This window comes from Rhamphochromis sp. 'chilingali' (assembly GCF_963969265.1).
Source record: "Rhamphochromis sp. 'chilingali' genome assembly, chromosome: 16".
In the NCBI taxonomy this organism is placed as follows: Eukaryota; Metazoa; Chordata; class Actinopteri; order Cichliformes; family Cichlidae; genus Rhamphochromis; species Rhamphochromis sp. 'chilingali'.
This window is the reverse complement of record NC_137943.1, coordinates 24,442,994-24,466,119: the sequence shown is the minus strand read 5'-3', so window position 1 is coordinate 24,466,119 and position 23,126 is coordinate 24,442,994. Positions and strand designations below refer to the sequence as shown.

The 23,126-nt window shown below is 39.7% G+C and overlaps 2 protein-coding genes across 5 annotated transcripts; both read right to left on the bottom strand.

Moving 5' to 3' along the window:
- Positions 1–205: 205 nt before the first annotated feature.
- LOC308383328 (ras-related protein Rab-8A-like) lies at positions 206–9,148 on the bottom strand. Its single transcript, XM_080861223.1, has 8 exons — positions 8,966–9,148; positions 8,378–8,438; positions 6,292–6,352; positions 6,110–6,187; positions 5,918–6,007; positions 4,962–5,027; positions 2,942–2,992; positions 206–2,792 (listed from the first exon to the last, which is right to left on the bottom strand). Exons 1-8 carry the CDS (start codon positions 9,087–9,089, stop codon positions 2,703–2,705), a joined length of 621 nt encoding a protein of 206 aa, XP_080717349.1. The 5' UTR covers positions 9,090–9,148; the 3' UTR covers positions 206–2,702.
- A 2,440-nt stretch (positions 9,149–11,588) lies between these two features.
- tpm4b (tropomyosin 4b) lies at positions 11,589–19,369 on the bottom strand. Of its 4 annotated transcripts, none has more exons than XM_080861219.1 (9): positions 19,083–19,352; positions 17,331–17,456; positions 14,069–14,202; positions 13,216–13,333; positions 13,069–13,139; positions 12,891–12,966; positions 12,615–12,677; positions 12,456–12,525; positions 11,589–11,942 (listed from the first exon to the last, which is right to left on the bottom strand). In XM_080861219.1, exons 1-9 carry the CDS (start codon positions 19,194–19,196, stop codon positions 11,860–11,862), a joined length of 855 nt encoding a protein of 284 aa, XP_080717345.1. In that variant the 5' UTR covers positions 19,197–19,352; the 3' UTR covers positions 11,589–11,859. The 4 variants fall into 4 exon arrangements, with proteins under 4 accessions (XP_080717345.1, XP_080717346.1, XP_080717347.1 ...); XM_080861221.1 differs by lacking the exon at positions 11,589–11,942 and adding an exon at positions 12,002–12,291 and having other exon boundaries at positions 19,083–19,369; XM_080861220.1 differs by lacking the exons at positions 17,331–17,456; positions 19,083–19,352 and adding an exon at positions 15,279–15,560.
- Between the last annotated feature and the right edge of the window lie 3,757 nt (positions 19,370–23,126).

Below are 23,126 nucleotides of genomic sequence, written 5' to 3'. Positions count from 1 at the left end.
GCTCATTAGCTATGATTATCAACAGTGGATTTGTGTCTTGTATCAAAAGGGGTTCAGTTACACTGGACAATAAACAATAAACACGCCAGAATATTCCAGTGAGCCAATAATAGGAGAGCCATTTGTCATGAAAGCAGTCAGTGGGTAAACTGATAGTTTCCTGTGACATCCAGCCAATAAAGCCACTGAATTGAAACGCACAAGGTTAGTTTTATAACCTTATTTTATTAAATCAAAAGTTCACATATCTACAAAATTGTAGATACATTTTATATGGGTTTAGAAAGTACAGTACAATTTAAGCAGACCTACTTTTTAGTGATATTTACAATGTTTTGTTGATTTTTCCTATTATTGTCCCTGTGTACTTCACACTAATGGAATAAAATATGGCTGTAAAAAGGGAAACATTTCAAGAAAACAAAAGATATGACTTAAAAACAAAATCAAAGAGGAAGTATCATATTTCAGAAAAAAATTATACAGCTCGAGTCCCATAAAAGTTTGCTCCCTATGTTTCTGTTTATGACTTAAAGCTCGAACAAAACGGTGCCGTCTTCACAGTTCGACACCCGCTCTCTTCCCGCTCAACAGTACCCCGCTGTGCTAAGTTTCACCTGCACTGATGCACCAATGCAGCTTTAAATAAACAGAGCGTGTCCTCTCTTTTTGGCTCAGTGACTGACACAAAACAAAAATAACAAAAAGCCCATACATTCAACCGTACAGCTCTGTAGGTATGTCTGAAAAAAAAGTACATTACACACACGCACAGGTCCGAGATTCACAATGCATAGCTCACCTATGACAGAATAGATTACTAGTGGTTAAGACAAATGGCCATGGTATTCATGAGGTCCCAAATTATTTGATATTACAAAAGGTGCATGAAACATATTGTCCCTCAATACTGTGCATGTAGGAACTTGATTTTAAGACTGACATAAACATAGAAACAATGGAAACAGACTGAGAATCCACATCTAAGTTCAACACAGGTGGAGTGTACATAATTGCATCACACTCCCCAGATTAGCTGTCTCTAATAAAATACTGATTCATATTTGAAGTTTGGCAGTTACCTAAGATGCACCGTGTGCTTCTGGCGCCACCTAGCTGTCAGATCTAATGTCCACAATGGGGAAAAACAAACCTGTAAAAGGATCCAGAATACCCCAAACAGGGCCATCTTTAGCTTAATTCAAGCCATCTCTATGTAAACTCATAAAATATTACTTTTAAATTACGGGTTGGCAAGCACAGTAGTATAAAAAAAAGAGAGGCTGAAAGACTTATCTTTTACACGCAGATATATGCTGAAATAACTCAGTCTGAGGAAGGAAACGTTTTTAAGAGAACTAATAACAGGGCAGTGGACTGCTAGCTGTGAACTACCAGAGGAGATCAAGTCCTTTGGGTGTTGTAAAATGTTGGTAATATATGTCCTTTATATTACCAAGACTCAAAAGGAGCAAAAGAAATTTATAGCTGTACTGTATTGCAAAACTATCACTTGGCACAGACTACACACAAACCACAATTTACTGGTAAAGTGCAAGGAGAGCTGCATGACAGCAGGGAAGGGGCAGAAGGGGCTTACAGTGTGAAACTTCAAGTGATTTTAACTGCTCATCAAACAACCAGAGACGTCATTCAGCTTAACTGCGACTAAGAGCTGACAGGAAAAATTCAGACATCAATCTATTTTAAAGAAGAGCTGAGGCGACAGACCAAAGGAGAGAAACAAACTTCAATAATAAATCGTTTAAAAAGTCATTTTTCAAGATAAATACCAATAAGTGCAGCATCTCAAATAAATGAGATTGCTGCTTTTCTGCCTCATGTGACAATAAACTGATTATTTTAGGACATCTTTAGTGGCTTCAAACAGGCTGTGATTTCAAACTATAAATTAAGGTCTCATTGTCACAGTAATCCTATTATTACAAATTTAAGACTGGTCATTTGCTACATCAAGAAATGTTCCTAAACAGAGTATTTGCATTTTCATCATTAGAATGACAAAAACCTAAACTGTAGTTTAAGATAATATATTCCTCTTCATCACTCACTGAAAGGAGGAGAATGCACCAATGGTGGAGTAATCATTTTCAGTCACAAAAAAATGATTGTCAAGGACAACAAGAGCAGTGCTCTCAGCTCATTCTGTCTGATCCTTGACTGACAGTGAAAAGGAAACCTGTACAGCTCTGTTTCACAGCATTTCAAGCTCATCAGCCTCTGGTTGAAATTTGTCACATAAAAAAAGGGACAGAGTGCTATTAAAAATAGATCTAAATATATCACATTTGTAATCCAGTCCACAAACTATTAATGACTTCTCATCCCTGGTTCTGCTACCGGTTGTGTGAATGAGTGAGTGAGGATAATGAAGAGACTAACTCTGGAGTAAGAGCCCATTCCTTTGTGTTAAATGGAACATCTGGATAATGCTCCTGGCTGAGTCCTCCAACCAGCAGAGCACCATGACTCATGAAGTCAACATTTATCCTTAAAATGGAAAAGATGAAACTCTGGAAGCTTTCAGAAGAGGAAGCAAGGAGGGGAAGTCCTCCATTTACTGACAATATAATGGCTTACGTGGGCTTTTAGGACTGACCATAGCTGGAGAGAAAGGGGGAGGAAGTGCTAAGAGCAAGAACAGTCTATTTATGTCCAGTCAGTATGAAAGGCCTCAGTCCTCAGAGTAGGCTACAGCGGAAGAAGCTGGTCTTTTTCTGAGGCTCTGAGATCTTTACGCCCTGACTGCTTCCTTGCGGTGTGTTGCCCTCCTGCAGCAAAAACAACAAAGAAAAACAAAAGACAAGTCAAAACACTGTCATCTGCTGCACAGTTTTCCACAAGCTGGAAAAACGCAAAAACATTCCATAAAGCGAGCCACAAGAGCTGCTGATCATTTTCCTCACAGTTTTATCCTTACCAATTTTGTGTCCATTTTTGATTTGATGTCTCTGGCCAGCATCAAAAACGCCTGTGAAACAGAAAAGCATGCTTTCAAAATTCTAATCTTCATCTACCGTAAATTCAACTCAAGAATTTAAGGCAGCTGGACCTAATAGTCACAAGGTTCAATTAGATTCAATTTTATTTATATAGTGCCAAACAGTAACAACAACAGTCGCCTCAAGGTGCTTATATTATAGGGTGAAGACTAGAGCTGGGCGATATGAGATTTTTTCATATCACGATATGTTTTTTTCATTTCAGGCGATAACGATATCTATCACGATATAAGCCAAATAACTATATTTGTAAGATTTAAATGTGCCGTTGCTCACAAGTAAAATGTGAAATAATCAGCAGCTTGTTTTTATTTAAATATTTATTTCCCATAATAAGTTCAACAGGGTAGATGTACTTAAGGAACATGAGACTTTTTCAGATAAATAAAGGCAAATATTGCAAACTACACAAAAGGCAGCCGCTAAAGCGTTTAAGTTTCAAAATAGAACAAACGAAACAGACTAAATTGTCAATTCCACTTAGAAGCAAAATATTAATTCTAAAAATAAATCTTAGTTTGTTTTACAGAAGAACAGACAAAACTGACTAACTTTTGTCAATATCAAATAAACTGAGAACTAAAAGGAAATTCTCGGTCTCTCCTTGTTGTATAGCTGAGCTTTTCAAACAGTTTTAACAGTTACTTTAGTCTGACAAAAGCCGAATGACGAATTAGCGCTTCCAGTCAGAGACTGAGGCTACGTCCACACGTACACGGGTATTTTTGAAAATGGAGATTTTCCGTTTTCGTTTTAAAAAAATAATCCCGTCCACACATAAAGGGAGAAATGAAAGAAAACGCTGCTATGAACATGCCAAAGCAGCAGGTGGCGCTAGATTCCTAACCGTGCAGAAATGTTGGCCAATCAGAAGTCTAGAAGCCTCGGTGGGAAAAAGTAAACAAAGCTGGGGCATAGAAGCAGAACCGAGTCGTATGTGTGGAGGGACAGTAACTGTGTGTATATGTAAGCATTTAAACACTGCAGAGAGTAGAATTAACAGTAACAGTATTGTAGAAATTCATTTCACCGAAACAATAACGTGGCGCAGTGTGACGCATGCACCAGTTTATTGTATTTGCAGACTTGCTTTCGGCACAATTTACAGTGCACGCTACTCTGTTTTTTGTCAGACTTGAAATAGCCGAAATACCTTCACACTACGGAACTTCTATGGCTCTTCCGTTCGACAATCTCTCCGGCATTGGAACCATCATCTGTTTTCTCTTCGGTCACGCTCGGTTGATTTTTCTAGTCGGCACACTCATTTCCTCCATTACGCGCTGGCTGCTTCCCAAACAAACACACGTGCGGCTTGGCACTTGTGCGGTACGTAACAAGTCACGCGACGTGACGCTGCGGCTGTGATTGGTTCGGCTCTGCGCTACTTAATTTGGATTGGCTGACCTTTTTTTTTTTTTTTTTTTTTTTTTTTTTTTTAAGAGGACAAGAGCGGCGAGGTCTATCGCGATAGCTTAATTTCCCTATCGAGTAAAAGTTATATCGCGATACATATCGTTATCGTTCTATCGCCCAGCTCTAGTGAAGACACAAAAATAATAGAGAGAAACCCCAAAAAAATCAAACGACCTCTTTTGAGCAAGCACTTGCTAACAGTGGGAAGGAAAAACTCCCTTCTAACAGGAAGAAACCTCCAGCAGAAACAGGTCAGCGAGGGGCAGCCATTTGGCGCAACTGGCTTTGGGACGAAAAGTCCAGTTATCACCAACAAGGTTCTTAATTTTGTGCATATGGGAGCTTTGCTTTCTAACCACGAAAGATGACATCAATATTAGACACAAGCAGGTGACATGTTTTGGGGTTTTTCTGGAGGCAAATACTGTTGTGATTTAGCGCCATATAAATAAAACTGAACTGAATGTTTACATGACGTATCAAATTAACTGTGCCATGTGTTCTAGCTGACAAAGTGCTTACATTTTCCACGTTGATGTTGGACTTTGCGCTGGTCTCCATGAACTTTATTCCATACTCTAGTGCAAGCTGAAATAAATAAACAAATAAATAAAGCTTTAAAAAAAATTCTGCTGACACTTTTATTCAAAGCATATTACTTTAACATTGCAATAATGACTAAGATTCCCCCTCGACTGATGATCTAGGTGGAAATGACACAGAGTATCACCAGCTACTTGTTGGTTTCCATCAATGAAGTAAATTTATATAAAATGTACTTACAGTAACCCCTGCATGTAACCAACCCTAACTCAGATGCATGTGTATTAAGGATGGGCATTTCAAGCAAGCACGCTATTTAACATTAACTAGGAACAAGTCGCCTATTTTCCAATAGTTGGAAACTGCTTTTAAATGACTATAAACAGCTGTGTCAGACTTTTCACCATGCTAGCTTTACCTCGTTTCCATTTGTTATATGCATTTAATCCATAAAAGACCCTTTGATGGCTGTAATAATGATTGGCTTTGCATATTACAGCGACATATAACCTCAGTCTGGCACATGGTACTTGGTAGTGCACCCTGTCGTTTAAAACCTAGCCGATGTTTTACTGCCACCTACAGGTAGTAAAAGTGCATTAAATCCAACCAGGCAATAATAAAAACAAGGAAGAAACACTTTTGTAAAATCATGGATATCCCAGATGTGAATGCATACAGACGCAAGAAAACAGAATGATAACATGTCTTTCTGTTGGACTGATTTTAAACTAGATCTTAATGTAACTTTACAGTGGCAGAAACACTAGTTTCTCTTCTCTCCTCTCAGTTTCACTGTGTGTTTGTGCTGGTGAACCTGAAACTGCAAGAACAGCCAACCATTCCTCCCCACAGGGAGAGCTCACTGTGTGACTACATGAAAATGACTCTTTGGAGAAGATTATGTGAGACCATGCATCTGTCAAGCTTCTCACCTTTTCCCCCATCTCTTTGGACACCTGCCGTTTGTCATTGATGTCACATTTGTTGCCAAGGACCATCTTCTCAACGTCCGCTGACGCATGCTGGATTAGAAGAGTTTGAATTTTAAAACAGTACATGATACCATACAGACTTTTGATGGGTAGAACATAAGTGGATGAGTTTATATTTGGACCAGAATGTACCTCTTCTATATTCCTTATCCAGTTCTTGATATTTTCAAAGGATTTTTCGTTTGTGATGTCGTAGACGAGCATGATGCCCTGTAAAGAGCAGTACAATCATAAATAAATGCAGGTGAAGCTGCACCTTCAACAGGAAAGAGGATGTAAATCACATCTGTCTGTCAGCATGTGAAGATACCCACCATTGCACCTCTGTAGTAGGCTGTTGTGATTGTTCGGAAGCGTTCCTGACCAGCTGTATCCCTAAAGAAAAAACATCATTAGTTATCTGAAAGCTTAAGGACAAAATATCAAATTGAATGTTTGTGGAAATTATTAGAAAAGTTAACACAAATTTCTAACTAATATCAAGCATGACAGCTAATACACTAAATGTATATTAAAACTGATGAAACAGTTATCTTAAACTCGCTAGTTGAACAGGCTGATATAGAGCTGGCAGTGTATAAACACATCCAACATACATGTAACGGGCTTTTTAAATACCTCTTCATTGGTACAGAAGCAAAACACCAGCATACAGTATATTACTACTGTGTAGTGCTTGTGGGTAACTGTATTAAGTCTGCAACAGTGCATTAATGTAACAAATAATAAATTCAAGGAAAACATCTCGGCACACAAAACTTTCTTCAACATAAACAAGCTATAATACTAATATCTGCAACCTTACAATAATTGTCAAATTTAAATTATGCTAGCTAGGATTACAATTGGGTACTCCTAGCTAGCCAGGTAACATTAACGGTAGAAGCCAAATATGGCACTACACTGAAGCAAAAAGCCTAACAGGTGGTCTGCTAATAACTGACTTTAGCCCTCTTTATTAAAGTCTGGAAGTTATGTGGCTTTATTTTTTGTGTAAATTACATTAAAATGTATTTCTTTTATTCTACATACACTCCTATCTGAAGTCTCTGTAGACTACAATGTTCACAGACAACACTGTGATCTGTAGTGAGAGTTGGGAGGAAGCCAAAGAGAACTTGGAAAGGTGGAGGTATGCAGTGAAGAGAAAAGGATTGCAAGTCACTGAAGCAAGATAGAATACATGTGTGAATGAGAGGAGGACATAACATAACAGTGAAGAGCAGAGGTAGTAAAGCTGGATAAGTTGAAACACCTGGGGTGAACCATCCAAAACACTGGACAGTTTATGAGAGAGATGAAGACGAGCGTTTAGGCAAGGTGGAGTGGGTGGAGATGAGTGTTGGGGTGATTTGTAACAGAAGCATAGTGGCATTAGTGAAAGGGAAAGTTTATACAAGAACAATGGTTTGAGGATGATGTCACTAGCAAAAACACAGGAGGCAAAGCTGGAGGTGGCAGAGCTGAAAGTGATCTTGAGGAACAGGTTTATAAATGACTACATCAGAGAAACAACTGCGGTTTAGAGACAAAGTTATGCTGCACTTCATTTGCATCAAGAGAGATGTAAATCCTGAGCTGAGCATGCTCCAGTAGTCAAGTTGGAGCAACAACAGGATTTGTTTAGCTACTTATCAAAGTAGAGCTGCTGCTGTAGCAGGTTCATGGATACAACCTGGTCAGTGTTCTAATTTAGCGAGTCACAAATACACAACAGTGGCGGTGCAGAGTATGAGTATTACAATTTTACTACTGTTCATGGTTGCCATCTTGAATTGTTAAGCCTGGTTTTTCTGAGGCTCCTCCAACTTTCCAAGCTCAAAATCTGACTTGAGGGAACAGTTCAGATGTAAATTCCATCTGCCAACTTTAACTAGAACACACTATTACAAAGACAAAAAGGAAACGGTTTGACCATGTGCACTGGAGGAATAGTTGAAATTGGGCAAAGCATGTTAAATATAGAGCTGTTAGTCAGGAGGAAAAGAGGAAGACCTCAGAGAAGATTAATGGATCTAGTGAAGGTCATAAAAGGGGTTTGGTGTAGCAGAAAATGAGGATGCTAGAGTTAGGGTGAGGTGGAGGCATATTATCCATTGCAAACCATGCAATGTAATGTCCACTCATGGAAAAAGTGGTAGTGGTTAAAACACATTAATTTTAAAAATTATTACATCTGTGATTCTTATCACTGATAATGTATAAGAAGCACATAAGCAGTGAACTCAAGTATTAAACTAGAGCTTGTAAAGTGTATATACATAGTGTAAAATACTGAAAATAATTATTTGAAAAAAAAAAATCAACCAACACTAAATGTATATTAAAACTAAATTAAAACAATGACAAATACAAAACATTCTCGGCAAAATTATGTCACATGTCCAGCATTAAACTTACCATATTTGTAACTTTATCTTCTTGCCGTCAAGCTCTATTGTCCTAATCTTGAAATCAATGCCTGCGATTAAAATAAAAACCCAACATGAATGTCAAATCATAACGATAGCTTAGTAGCTCGGCTCTAGCTGTCAACATTGGCTAAGTCTACATTTTCAGCAAGCGAAATAACACCTACGGGCTGCCAATAAGCTACAGGAATATGATAATAAACAACCATTACACCAAATATCCGTGTTTCGTATGTCTTTCAAGAATGTAGACGGAGCCAAACGGCTAATGTGCCACTCGGCTAACCGTCTTGGTTAGCAACCCGGCATCAGGTTATTATACAACAAAACATTTCTGCTTAAACATGCGCCACACGTACAAACAAAGGTTATCAGTGCTTCACTTCACTACACTGAATTAACTAGTCAATCGTACTGCTGCTACTTTAAGCAAATACACATTCTGCCTATAGTTTCTATAAAAGAGAAACTAGTTCCTTCTGCTGAAATCCAGCAAGTAGACGGCCTCACCGAGGAAGCCCATTGACGTACTGTAAACAGAGAATGGCTCGGTTTTTGTTTCCCCCCAAATACTCACCTATAGTTGAGATAAACGTTGAATTGAAGGCGTCTTCCGAAAACCTGAACAGGACGCAGGTCTTCCCGACACCAGAGTCTCCGATTAACAGTAATTTAAACAAATAGTCGTATGTTTTCGCCATACTTGATATTATTGCGGAAATCCCGCCCGGCAAAGAAGCAATGTAAATGAGCTGGAATGACGCCCCCTGCTGGCCCGGAATTCAACAGCGTTTCAGACTGTGACCGTGAGGCCTTTAGATTGTTGGCTTACTTAAGGTAGACCAGGTTATAATTGTGACTTATTTAACCTGTGCTACTTTATGCTTTTTTTTTTTTTTAAATCTACTGTACTTGTTACTCTACTGTATAACTATAGCCTTAATTCAATATAAAGTTTTGTTCTTGCCATTTTATTATGTACACCTTGCTAGGACCAGTTTGGGTTTCTTTTTTGCTTTTTGAATTGCTTTCATTCTTCACGGCATAGATTTAGCAATGTGCTCCAAACATTCCCCAGAGATTTTGGTTCAAATTCACAAAGTTGCTGCAGATTTGTCAGCTACAGGTTCATGACGTGAATCTCCATCTTTGGGTTCCACTACAACCCAAATTGCTCTACCCAGATTGAGAGCTGAGGACTGTGGAGGCCATTTGAATACAGTGAACTTATTGTCATATCCAAAAAAAAAACCAGTTTGGGATGATCTGAGCTTTGTGACATGATGTATTATCCAGCTGGGTACACAAATTAAGGGATTGACACGGCATTAATGGATGGACATGGACAGCAACACCAGCAACCTAGACAGGCAGGGTTGGCATTCAAACAATGGCAGGCAATACTTTCCCAGTTGTCTGTTGTCCAGTTTTGGTGAGCCTGTGTAAACTGTATCCTCAGTTTCCCATCCTTAGCTGACAGGAGAGGCACCTGTTGTGGTCCTATGCTGCTGTAGCCCATCTGCTTCAAGACTTGATGTCTGGTGCTACTCTGCATACCTTGGTTGCAATGAGTGGTTATTTGAGTTGCTGTCAGCTTCAACTCAAAGCATTTACTGACATTAATACTACTACTACAGGATTACATTGTTTCTTACATTTCGGTATACTTGGAAATCAAGGGAAATTTGTGTTCATTAATTAAAAAAGCAACTTCCATTTGAATTACAATTCAACAAAAGAAAAAAAATGAAATGCAAATTACCACAGCCTAAAAAAGGGTCAATTAGGACTTCTAATGAGGTTGGAAAGTAGAGTAAACGTGAAAAAGGAAACTGTAAAGATGAAAGGCAAAACAACTAAATGATTACAAAACAACAATAATTATTTTACCTGGTTTATCTTTTTTTAATAGCTGTTTAAAGTAAAAGTTGCATTTAAAAGCGAGTTGAGTGAACAGTCATATTCATCTGTTTCTGTGTGAACATGTTTATTTAGACGGTATAGGCGTATAGCATAAGCCAGGAATTGTGGTTTAGTTTAGTAACCAGGAGAGAGAAAAAGTGTTTTTGTGCATCCATGTCTTAAGGAGCCTTATTTTTATATTAATAACATTAATGCATAGTGGTGTTAAATATTATATTGTACATTAAGAAGGTCTAATTGTATTCAATGACATATAATTTTTTTGATAAGTGTAGTAAAAAGAATTATAGATCCGTTTATAAAGATATATATATACATGTAACGAGGGACTGTGTATTAGATAGGTATATTTATTTATAACATATATGTATACATTAGACTATATGATTAAAACAGATAAGTGATGAGCTATAGTGGTAGGGATTAATAAGTATTTGCTTCCTCCTACTCCTTTTTTGAATGGGAAGTGGTCAATTCAAAAAATTGACCACTCTTTTGAATGAATATAATGGTTTTATTTGAGTTCATTTTCATTTGTTTTAATGTGTCTTAACACTTGATTTGTTTGAAATAAGGATTTGATTGATTGATAGTGAACACTAATCTCGTTGTTGTGAAGAGTTTTTTTTTCTTTTTTTAATCTAACTGAATTGTAGGACTTTTCTTTTTTGTGTTAATGCATTTTGAAGCGTCTCGAAAACCATTGTTTCCAAAACTTTCTATCAGATCACACAGCCTTCTTTACTGCCTGGCCTCTGTCATGGTCTGTTAACAAGACTCACACGATTTTGCAACACTTTGTGCTGAAGCCAATAAGTGTTGATGCAGAGTTGGATCGTGTTTCTAATAGTGAGTAATTGTTGCACAATGTTGAGGTTTAATGTTGAGGACGTAGTCTTTAACTTTTCATTTATTGCTCAGTAATTATCTTTACTGTACAGCATAAAGCAACTGGAACTGTTTATTTTAAAGCTCACAGTCACAAGAAGCTCGATAAGAAGTTTGAGGACGCACTTATACTCTGATAACATCTTTAGTATTAACCTCATGCGGTTGTGCCATTTCTTGATTATAGCACTCAGTGGCACTACTGTTGTGAAAGAAGAGATTCAGTATCTGCAAAAAAAAAAAGAAAAGAAAAAAAGCTGCTGTCCTAGCACAGAGAGGACAGTGTGCATGCCAGCACATGTAAACTGAAGGGTGAGCTCTTTTCCCTGGAACGGTTTATAGATGTGTTGAAACTGGCTCGCAGACATGACAAAACATCAGCAGCAGCATTAACACCGTCGTCATCATCAGTTTTATTTGTGCACAGAGTTTGGTCTACAACACAATTCCTAGCACCAATACTGAAATCATGTGGACCCAAAACCATTTTTTTTAAAAAGGAAAAGGAACAAAAAGGACCATAAATACATAAAAGGGCTACATGTGTTTTACAAATTAAGAGTGAAATTGCAAAAAAAAAATGGATGGCATGTAGAAAATATCTTTTACAAAGTTGTTGTTTGTTTTTTTTTTAACTTATTTGATGTTCTTCTTGGCATTTTACAAGCTATTGAGCTCCTGCAGTGTTTGGTCCAGGACTTGGTGCATGCCTATGTTTTCTTCTTTTGCGTGTGATAGGTTCTCTGTAATGAAAAGCAGCAGGAAATATATAATATAACTGTTTGTCAGGTAACTGTAAAATTGTTAGCCTCATAGTGAGAAAAATGCAGAAACAGCTGCAAAGTGATGAAGAGCAGATTGCAGTGAATGACAGAAGGCAGTGTAAAAGAGAAAAAGGTCTTTATTAAGCTTCAGTTTAATGCAAAAAGAAGGAGAAGGGAACTCTGAATGCAAAGGAATAAAAGAGACAAAGTGCTTCTAAAGATGCAAAGTCGGCAGAGTGCAGGGTTTACAAGGTGTTCATATCATTGAGGGCATGATCCAGCTCCTCGCTGATAGCCTTGAATTTCAGCTTCTGAGTGTACAGTTCATCTGCAGGTCAAAAGGCAGAGTAAGCAGGACACAGGAGGTTGAGAGGAAAAAGTGTGCAGGCCATGAAGGGGAAATTGGAAAAAGAGAGAAATCAGAGCAGAAAGTTAAAGATTTATTACAAGAAGGAGTGTAGGGTAGAATATGAGGGCTGAAAGAAAGCGTACCTTCTAAGTCATCTATGGTCTTTTCCAGCTTAGCCACTGTCCTTTCTGCGAATTCTGCACGGGTTTCCGCCTTTTTCAAACAGTAAACACATTGAAATATATATGCAAAGCTTACCTCAGAAAACACAGGTTCAGCTTAAGCAGAGGGAATGAATTTACCTCTTTAAGTCTGTCATTCAGGACTTTAATCTCCTCCTCGTATTTGTCTTCTTTCTCAGAGTACTATGCAGACAAAGAAAAGCAAACAACTTTGTTTGTGCCATTTTAGGATGACCAGGGTACTTCCCCTGTTTTTTAGGTGATGGTAGTCGAGATGAGGATGCAAATAGTGAATGTGAGCACGAAAAAAAGGCACTTAATGTGCTGCCGATCCTGTTGAGTGGGTGACAGTGATGAGTGTGGATGTGTGAAGGTGTTTTATGATAGTGAGCTTACCTTCTCAGACTGAGCCTCTAGAGACTTGAGGTTGTTGGTAACATTCTTAAGCTCTTCTTCCAGGTCACTGCACTTGCTGAAAGAAAGAAAAGATGTTTTTTTTTTCCAATAACTTGCTTAGAATATATTTAAAATTCACATATTGTGGTGAGAATAACTGCACTGAATTTCTCCTTACAGTTCTGCAATTTCTGCCCTCTCTTCTGCCCTCTCCAGCTCACCCTCGAGGATGACCAGTTTACGAGCGACCTGGAACGAAATCACAGTTGAACATCAGCTGAAGCGACATCTCACAAAAAAATAAATACAATCCGTCCGTTCATACCTCCTCGTATTTGCGGTCGGCTTCCTCGGCAATGTGTTTGGCTTCTTTGAGCTGCATCTCCTGGATCTCCATCTTCTCCTCGTCTTTCATGGCTCTGTTCTCAATCACCTTCATGCCTCTAAAGATGGAAACGATGCCGAACATTTAGTCCAACAAGACCATAAAGACACTCGACATTGCAGAGGTTATCTGGGAGACTCACTAAAAGCTGACTTAACTCAGTAACCACCAACTTTGCATTTCCAACAGTTATTTTTTACCTGTCAAATTTCACTGACAGGCAATGGCATCTATTCACTGCACTAATGGGATTCTCTATCTTTGTATCACACTGTGACTTGTATGGCTCTGTATACAGTTCTGTTATCAAGCCTTCCTGCTTCAGTTCTGATGGGCCATGGGCCATTTAATGGCCATTTACCTTACTGTTTAAGCCTCTAGTTTTTGTGCTATTGCTGTTTTTGATTTTTCCTTGAAAACTTCAAACTTTACAAAGTTTTACAAAGTATTGCTTTCATTTATTTTACTCTTTTTTTTTTTTTTTTAAGTCAAGCAAACTTTATTTCCACTCTGAGGGAATGAACAACACATTCCAATAGGCTTCCCTCACTACTTCCAGCCAATGAAAATGAGCAAGTGAGGGTGATTTCAGCCAGTTCACTTGTGTGCTTGCTCAGTTTTTTTTGTGCCACATGAAATAGGCTGAAGCCTATCTGCATGGTAACAGCAAACGCTCGTGATAGTTAACTTCAAGACGGTGGGCTGTGTAGAACTTTCACTTAACATTAAAACACACAGTGACTCACAGCAGTAACAAATACATCTGAATCTACAGATCTATGCTGATTTTCACCTTTCGCTCTCATCTGCGGCCTTCTCGGCCTCCTCCAGCTTCTGCAGGGCTGTGCCCAGTCTCTCCTGAGCACGGTCCAACTCCTCCTCCACCAGCTGGATCCTGCGGTTCAGCGATGCTACTTCGCCCTCAGCCTGTAGCCACAGATTGAGAGAGATAGGGAGGTCGCAGGTCAGAGGCCAGGAAGGAAACATGAATGCAGCCAAAACAGGAAGGTTACCACTTACGCTCAATGCTGAAAACTGCTTATCCATTCATCTATTTTGAAGCTACACTATAATCCCCCCCCCCCTTTCATTCATGGCTTTAAGAAGATGTCAAGATCAGGTCCTTGCGTTTCATTTGCTTTTTCAGCCTTAGTGACTTTGATGAGTTGTGGACTTTGCAGCCTGGCTACCTGCTTTACTAATATGTTGACACAGGATAACGCAGTGACAGCTTTTTTTTTTTTTTAATAAACATGCTGGCATCTGATATTTTACAGCTGTCTTCACTTTTGTAGTGTAAACCAAAGCATGTTTGGGGGACACCAGCTTTCTTCTCCTCAGCCCGTTTCCCACAGCACTGATAGCGCAGATAACCATGCCTGCTCTCTCCTTCCTGTGCAGAGGCTCAAGAGGAACAGGAAGGAGGATTCCGGGCACCTTTTCAGATGGACGGTGTGTCAGCTGTTATTCAATCAAAAAGCTCAAAGGGCGAAGGGAGGGAGAAAAAAAAAAGAATAAGTTTTGAATGATTGACAAGAAGTGTAACTGTAAGACTGTACCCTTTAAAAACCTTCAATTTAACATTTTCTTTACCGTCAAACAACCACACTGACAGTTAATGTAACATCGGGGACTCTTGCAGCATTTCTTGGTGTTTTGGTAGATATATGGGGCGGGCTGGAGTTAGATAACACAGCTGAACAAAAGTCTGCAGAGGAATGTCGACACAGCGATGTTTCAACTTGTCTCTGTAACGACTGTATAGAAAATAACTACAGATTTTTTTTTTTTACTGTAATCTGTATACAGAGGTTCCGGTTTTTATTTCGCGCGTTAGGTGCGTTATTATTACCGCTACTTTGCAAGTCCAGCTCTCAGGAGTGCGTAAACGCTTCAGTCCCAGATTACAGTGAAGATGCTCAACCGGTTTGCTGGAATTACAGATCAAGACAAAAAGTAAAAGAAGTTCACTTCAAGTTGGACTAAATGCAAACTGATCTCACTTTTTCGCGCAGTTCCCGTTCAGTTTCCAGCTCCTTTTGTACTGCCAGTGCGCGATCTTCAGCCTCATCAACTTGTTGCTGGAGGGCTTGGATTTTCTTCTTCACGGCTTCCATAATTCCGACTGTTTGGTTTCTTTAAACGGGGATTCGTCTGAACCGGCAATCGAGACACTTAAGTTATGAATTCGCCTCAAAGTTGCAGGCTCTGTGGAAATCTTTTCTCGGGCAGGAAATCAGGGAGGTGCGGTGCTGGGACGGCGGAAAAAAAGGGCTGGGAGTTTTCAGGAAATTTATGACGAGATCCTCCAATCATGTGAAGAAGCCTGTCTCAGATGACATCACAGGATTTAGGAGGGGAATGTGGGACGTTTTTTTTCCTCCACAAAGGAGGTGTGTAAAGTCACTTTTTTGTGGGGCCAGGGTTTTCTATTGTGGACTTATATGGCAAAGTGAAGGTGTTGCAACTGCACGGACTGAAGGCAGAGGAAGTGCACTGTGTTATTTGTCTGCTGTTAGATAAAGCGTGAATCACGTCTAAGGGATCATCGTGTGATTGGATTTGGTTGTCTGAGAGAGAAAAGGAAGGAAAGTAAATGTCAGTGGGGGATGGTGAAGGAGAGAGGAGCAGGTTGTAAACTGTATCAAAGGACCGGAATCAAAAGTCCAAAGATTTACTTCTAGTGGAGGAGGAGGAGGGTCAAGGGTGGGGTGGGGCCGTAATAATCCTTTTCACTAGGGGTTGTTGACCTGCAGTGGCGTGGAATGTAAATTGATTTGGTTGCAGACATGACCTGCAGCCATCGGGTGGCGACACATTTCTTCATCGCCCCCATTTGCCTCCTACTCTTCCTCCCCCTCACGTTTTCGTTCTTTTACTACATTTATATGTATGAAAGAAGCTAAAAAGTATTTGTGGCCACCTGATAAACCATCAGAGGAATAAAATCCTGTTATCACCTCTAACCTTTGAGATCGTCTCACTTACTTCAGCTCAGATTTTTACCTGCTTTGTGAAGTTGAAACACTTTCCAAATCCTCCTGAAAACTTCACAGACTTGAAGGGAAGAGAATGTCCACGAGCCACCTTCAAAACCACTCTTTTCATTCCCAGTGTCAGATCAATATTATTATATTGGTCACGATTCACTCCCAAAAGCAAACTAAGTCAAGTCTGTGTCCGGATTTATTTTGTTTGTGATAAGGCATAATCCCGAGTTAGATTCCCATCATTTTCCTGGAAAGGATATGTTTAAGCAATAAATACATGACATAAATGTAGATGGTCTCCAAAGGTCGGCAGTCATTCAGCATTGCACACTGCCTAGGTATGTTACTGTAAAGGCTAGACTGAGGAGAGAATAACGTCTCAGCCCCAAAAAAGGCCAAAGCATTGATTTCATTAGAAACTGCAGTACGGGGTTCTCTGTTTGCTTAGGCTGCATTCCTGAAATTCTTTGGTCGGTAACAGGCTGGCCAAGTTGTGTCTGTGCTTGAGAAATAGCTCAGCTACAGACCTCAGTGAACCACCAATAACTCTGTGATTATCTCCACGGTCTGGGTTAGAAGATGCAAGATAATCAATTCAGGATTTCTGGGTTATTAGTTTACATTGGGGTGGATTTTTTTTAAAATTTAATCTCAAGGCAGTTCTTTAAAGTAACAACCTTTCATGTCTTCTTTTATTCCTATCCTATTTCAATATGTATTATTTTATGTATGACCGTCAGTGATTTAATCACTTCACGTTCATATTTTGCACTTTAGAAACAACCGAGCTGCACTAAACTATTGGGCGAGTCCAGACATTTCCTTTTTTGGGTTATGTAAGCATAAGAGGCAACTCTTCATCTGAGTCAAGCACTTTAGCCAATGATTTTGTTTAAACCAGCTTTGACAGAGAGGAATGTGTGTCCATGTTACTGGTCCCCTTTTCCCCTCTCATAGAGTGATATCTATTTCAGTCCATATGAAGTATTTGATACTGATATTTTAAAAGCTGTGGGGTTCCACTGTAATAATGCCTTTCCGATGGCGTCTTGGTGGTGAACTCACGTCTGTGGCCTTCTTCTCCGACAGTTCCAGTTTCTCCTGAGCATCCTTCAGGGCCTCGGAGTACTTGTCCAGTTCATCTTCTGTTCCCTTCAGTTTCTTCTGCAGAGCGAGCAGCTCATCCTCCAGCTGAGAAAAGGCAGATGTGAGAGAAAGTCAGGAATCAAATATAGATTTTTGTTCAGTTAAAGTGAGTATGATGAAATTCTGGTATATGACAGAAAGCAGTAGTGGGCGATAGATCTTTTACAGATCACTTAAATGCTATTTTGGGATAATCCTGATGTATTTCAGAAAGATGAATTTCACTTGAAGATAAGGAGGTGAAAATACGTAGTGGGTGCATGATTTTGGACTACAGCTAGCTCCTCTCAACAAATACATGCGTGCTGTTATTTTAATCTGGGTTATTCTTTCCACTTAAAAAGCTCCAGAGTCAAACATTCACCATGAAGCCTGTAGATTATGTGAGGTAACTAGGAGGTTCCTTCTGAAAAGACACATAGCTGCAGAGTCTGGGTGGCCCAATCCTTTAATTGCCGCCGGAGTCTGTGCCTGATGTTGTGTGTAATAGATGTTAATTTTGCATGCAGTTTTGTGTATTTTCAGTGCCTTTCGTCAGCCTAACTGCACTCTGAAAGTCTACTCGTCATGCCAAGAATAGCAAAGAAAGCATCTCTTAGCACTATTTGAGCTGCAGCCATCCCAACAAACTAAAGAGCTCTGCATAATCTTCTAGGATTTCATGCTGACTGTTCTTTGCTCCTGAAGACATGCTGAGGGTCCATATGTGCAGTGCCAGTGACAACTGATGCTCCCTGTGCTCTCTGAGGGAGTTGTTATGGCATTAGCTACCAGAGAGTGGATATTTACACTTTCCACTTGCTCGATCCTTCATCCTGGCTTTGTCCGAGTCTCTCTAACTTGCTGCTCTCTAACATTCCTTTCATACCACGTTAATGAGGACACCATCTCCCACTGTGTGATAATTGCCTCTATTTAGAAACCTCAGATATCCTATTGCATCTCCAGATTCTATTTTGTTTGTATGAAATTAAAGTACACTGTCATTAAGTTTGGCTGGGACACATCATCCTGTCTGTGGCTTGAGCGCTGCGGCGCCAAATATGGGGGCACAGAAATTTATGAGGTTTTATATTATACAAACTTCACTTCTGATAAGGATGCTGCCAGAGTCAGACCGTGATATTCTATAGGTCTGTTTTAACCTGGCAGCTTTTCCTTTGATTCAGTTCGGATAATAAGCCTAGCTCTTGTCACAGCCATCTCTGTGGATATCCTCCACCGTCTCCTACTGCAGAACAAGGAGCTCAGTATCAACTGATCCCTGTGATTCAGCATTTAGTCCTGCTGAGAAATATATCAGCAATCTGTAAATTGTGCTTTGGTGTTCTTATTTAGTATTTTAGATTATGACTGAACTTTAGCAACAAAAATAAATCAAAAACTATTAAAAAAAACTATTATAGGAAAAGTGAAAAAAACAACAACACAATAACGCAATGATGTTGTAATACAACTGGTATGAGTAACTTCACAGATACATTTAGATATATAATCCTGATATTGAAAATGTCCACATTTTTTGACAAAGAAGATTCCCCATATTTTGGAAAAAAGTAATTATTAAAATTAATTTATGCATGTGTGATGCATTTACTTCATTTGTTGTAAATATGCTGTGACATTTTAATATTCCTGTATTAAACATTAAACTCATGAGCCACGCGTCACCTGCTTGCTTTTATCTTCCGCCTCCTTCTTGTCGGTCTCGGCCTGTTCCGCCCTGTCGATGGCGTTCTCCTTGTCCAGCTTCAGCATCTGCATCTTCTTCTTGATGGCCTCCATGGTGACTGTTGGGTGTCAGCGTCTTGAGATCTTTAGAAAATGAAGTTTTGTAGTTCGTTACGGGGAAAAGCTGCTGCAGATGTTCAGAGGAAGACGCCTCACAGGAGCCCTCACAAGGTTGACAGGGAGCGCAACTGGCAGATGCAGAGAGGAGGGAGCTCGGAGCGAGCGAGCACAGGAGAGGAGGATGCAGACTGAGAGTCGGTGGAGCTGTATGTGATTTAAACTTGACAGGAGGTTTGGAGACAGCCCTAGTCCCCAGTGACAGCCCTTTCCCACCGGTTACCCCTTTCGCCACTCCCCACTTTGGCTCCTCTAGAACTTACTGTTGCCCCCACCCCATCCCTAATCTAAACTTCACCTCTCAAATGTTCTTTGGAGGGACAGCATGGTGTAGCCATTTCAGCATTGACCAGCCTATGTCCTTGTTTGGATTTTTACGCAGATAAAAAGCAGGAGAATGACCAAGAACTCACAAACTTCAAAAGGGAAATTGTTCACATTAATAATTTTTGCGGCTTCTCGCCTCTCTTTGGTCTATCTATATGCCTGTGTTCTTACTTAGGAATGTTCAAATTGATGTTAATACCAGAGTTGGTTAGAAAGGGACATAGTTTTCATTCTAGCGCTGAATGGAAAAAGGGCTGTATGGAAAATGATCCAGCCAAAGAAAATTTGGGGGAAAGAGCTGTCTGCATGTGATCCACGTCAGGCAGCCACAGCATTGCAGTCAGGATACACAGACATAAACCACAGGTCCAGTGCAATTAAGATCCTCTTAATTACTATTGGTTTGACAGATCTGTACTTAGATCTGTTTTCTCCAATTTGTAAGGCGCACTAAATAAAAAAGTTGACTGGGAGATATAACTCAAGACGGATTCCAGGAATTTGGTGCACTTATGCACTTATGAGATCTTTAAAAGACATTTTTTGTTTTTGTTTTTACTAAATTGCACATTATTTGTAGATTGTTAAGTGAAAAATTAAAAACTCCCCAGGAAAGGCAAAGAAAAACAAAAGAAAACATGGATATGGCTTTAGTAACTGGGAGGCGCATATAAGCCTGTCTGCTTTCTTTCAGCCCTTCTGTGCCAGCTGCCCTGGCTAAAAATAAAGATTACACACAAACTCGAAGAACGGTGCGTCTTGCCGTGGCCATTTAAGTGACATCTCAAGATAAACTTGGACTAATGCATCTCTTGTTGTTCACGTTGCACTGGCGCAGCTGCAGCATGCATCATCTTGGTTGTTATTAGTCTTTATACAGACACTATTTTGGCCAAGCTCTGGTAAAGACAGCATTGTATAAACCTGAGAGTCTGTGTTTCAGGCCATCTGAGTCTGAGGAGAATTGCTGTCTGGGGAAAGCCGTGTGTTACCGGAATGTACATTATTCCAGGTATGCTGAAGGAACAGAGCTCCTTTGTGTGTTCAGTAATTTTGGGCCTACATGAACCAAAAAAAGGTGTGATCACAAAGCTGAAGTTAGAGCTGGTTAAGACTGGATAAAGAAATCTGTCAAACAAAAAACTGTCTGCTGTGTTTGTTTTTCTTTCTTTTAGTTTTGAGTTGGCCTTTTGGGCTTTTCCAGGGTAACGTTGAGGGAAGTTGATGGAATATGGTTGTAGGAATTTCAATCTTTTCTTTGCGTTCTGAGTAAGAGACCAGCAGGATTTGAGCACGCAGGAGCCTTTTTAGGCAGAGGTTTACAAACGTGGTGGCAGTTTGATAGCTTCAAGATCCTGGAGTTAACACAAGCTTACATCATTACATTCAGTGTTGGTAGTGACTGTGCACCTTATTTGGTGTGTCAGAATGCCAGTTGCACAAAGTGTTATGGTTACACAATTGCATTCACGTTTGCAATCAGGGAATTTGGAAGATCTTTCACTAAATGATATTCAGGACGCTGTTCACGCTTTCTTGTGATGAGAAAGCAGGTTTGGAGCAGAACCTGTGCAGGGGAACAGAAAGAGATAGGACAGGAGATATCAGAGAGAGAGAGAGAGAGAGAATCAGAAGTGGAGTGAGAGAAATCAGAACCCTCCCACAGGAAACCCAGCTAAACTCCTCTTCTCCTTGTATGGTAAAAACTCCCCCAAAAGCCACAGTATCGCCTTGGGAGTAGAGTCAAAGTCCTGCTAAGTATAAATCACAAAGCTATGGGAATGGTGGAACAGATTAGAGTTTACATGAGCAGTACCACAAAGGACACAAACTAGCACTCTTTTAGAAGTCTTAAATGGCTGATGTCATGGATTTGTCATAATGGTGGACTCATTTTACTTACAAAAGCAGTTGTGCTTTATGTACTCTGTTTGATGACACAATAAAGAACATATACTACTCAAAGGATTTACGGTGGGAATACCTGTACAATCAAATGTAACACCTGGGTGATGCATTGACTCAGAGTGAGACAAACCGATTTGTCAGCCAGAGTAAACATATCAGCTCTCTTGATCTATGAGGGTTCTGTACAAACATGTCTATAAACGAGACACAAACAGCACGTAGAAAGTATGGAAGTGGTTGAGGGAAGCAGCAGTCTGTTATATTTGGCTGTGTAACTCAGTCCAGTCCAGTTGTATCTGTGACTTCTGACAATGTGTAGACTCCATCGCTCCAGCCAAGGGATGAGAGATTTGTCACCGTGACAGGGTGCAGTGTTCGTACGCAAGCCCACAGCTGAAAGAGTCACTCCAAGACTCCGAGACTGGGTGCTAAAAATCAATTAAAAAAGAAGAACAAACACCAGCTGTTTGGAGTCGTGCACTGAAGCAGGATCCTGGATTTAGTTTAATTTAATAATAAACGTGTAATACTCCCTAATCACTGCAGTAGGTTTGTGCATTATAAACCGACACAGTAATAAGCATTATATTTTTAGATGATACAAAACAGCAGGACTTCTACTTGTGTTTCATGGGTGTTTTAACCTCTGATGATGTCAGTATTTGTTGCTGGGATGCCATTTCATCCTTTCACATCAGCTGTTGTAATTAGTACGATGATCATTTGCATTAGGATGACAGTCGGGCTGCTCAAACCCACAGCTGAGATTCTTTTCATACCAAAGGCAGAGGTGCAAAACCAGTAGAAAGTGGGACTGTGTACAGCTTTATTTTCACCCACAATGCATTTTTGTATTGTCCTCTCTTCAGCTACCTCTATTAGCTGGGAATGCAAATTTAGCCAAGTGTGTTTGTTTGGGTTAGCACACTTGAACAAGCTCTCGGGCTTCTGTTATCTTAATACTAAGCCTGTAATGCTTCCAATATCACTGCAGTAGCTTTGTGTAATTTGACACACTGACACATTAATAAGCATTATATTTTTTGTATATTAAACAGCAGGACTTCTCCTTGTGTTTCACCTCTGAGGAAGTCAGTTGGTGTGGTTTAAAGTGACCCTAAAGGCACCATATGCACAAAGCCATGGTTTATAAATAAAAGCTTTTCGTTGTGTCATGTATTGACTCCTATTTTGACATCATCAGATCTTTGAAATTAAGCAGAAATGCAAATCATTCACCTTCCAACACAAGTGCCTGAAATTAAACTGAAACCTCTTAGGCCTGGAGCCTATGCCGCTCCATTACAGGCCTGACACAGACAACTGCCAACTGTCACCTTCACAACTGCAGCTAATTTAAAATCACCAGCTAACTTCACATGCATGTCTTTGCAAATGTAGAATATGGAACCTCACAGATTTGAAGCTGTGAGATAACAGTGTTGACCAGTGCACCCCTAAAATCTAAACTATTCAAAGTAATCGACAAGTTAACTTACTAGTAATAAATATGAAAACATGTATTTTATTATATAACAAATGTTGAATTGTTTGATGCTGTCATATTTAATTAAGACCCACTGCTGCACTTTATTCTGTTGGACACTAAAACAGTTGAAAACGGTGCTATCT

What these genes read in the sequence shown, in the direction of transcription:
- LOC308383328 (XM_080861223.1), bottom strand. Translation starts at nt 9,089, where the DNA reads ATGGCGAAAACATACGACTATTTGTTTAAATTACTGTTAATCGGAGAC. An exon ending in AAGATAAAGTTACAAATATG is followed by an intron (nt 6,353 to 8,377) that starts GTAAGTTTAATG and finishes TTTTTTCTTTAG; the next exon opens with GGATACAGCTGGTCAGGAAC. An exon ending in GGATAAGGAATATAGAAGAG is followed by an intron (nt 6,008 to 6,109) that starts GTACATTCTGGT and finishes CTTCTAATCCAG; the next exon opens with CATGCGTCAGCGGACGTTGA.
- tpm4b (XM_080861221.1), bottom strand. Translation starts at nt 19,196, where the DNA reads ATGGAGGCCATCAAGAAGAAGATGCAGATGCTGAAGCTGGACAAGGAG. An exon ending in CGGAGAAGAAGGCCACAGAC is followed by an intron (nt 14,203 to 17,330) that starts GTGAGTTCACCA and finishes CTGTGGCTACAG; the next exon opens with GCTGAGGGCGAAGTAGCATC. An exon ending in AGGGCAGAAATTGCAGAACT is followed by an intron (nt 12,967 to 13,068) that starts GTAAGGAGAAAT and finishes TCTTTCTTTCAG; the next exon opens with CAAGTGCAGTGACCTGGAAG.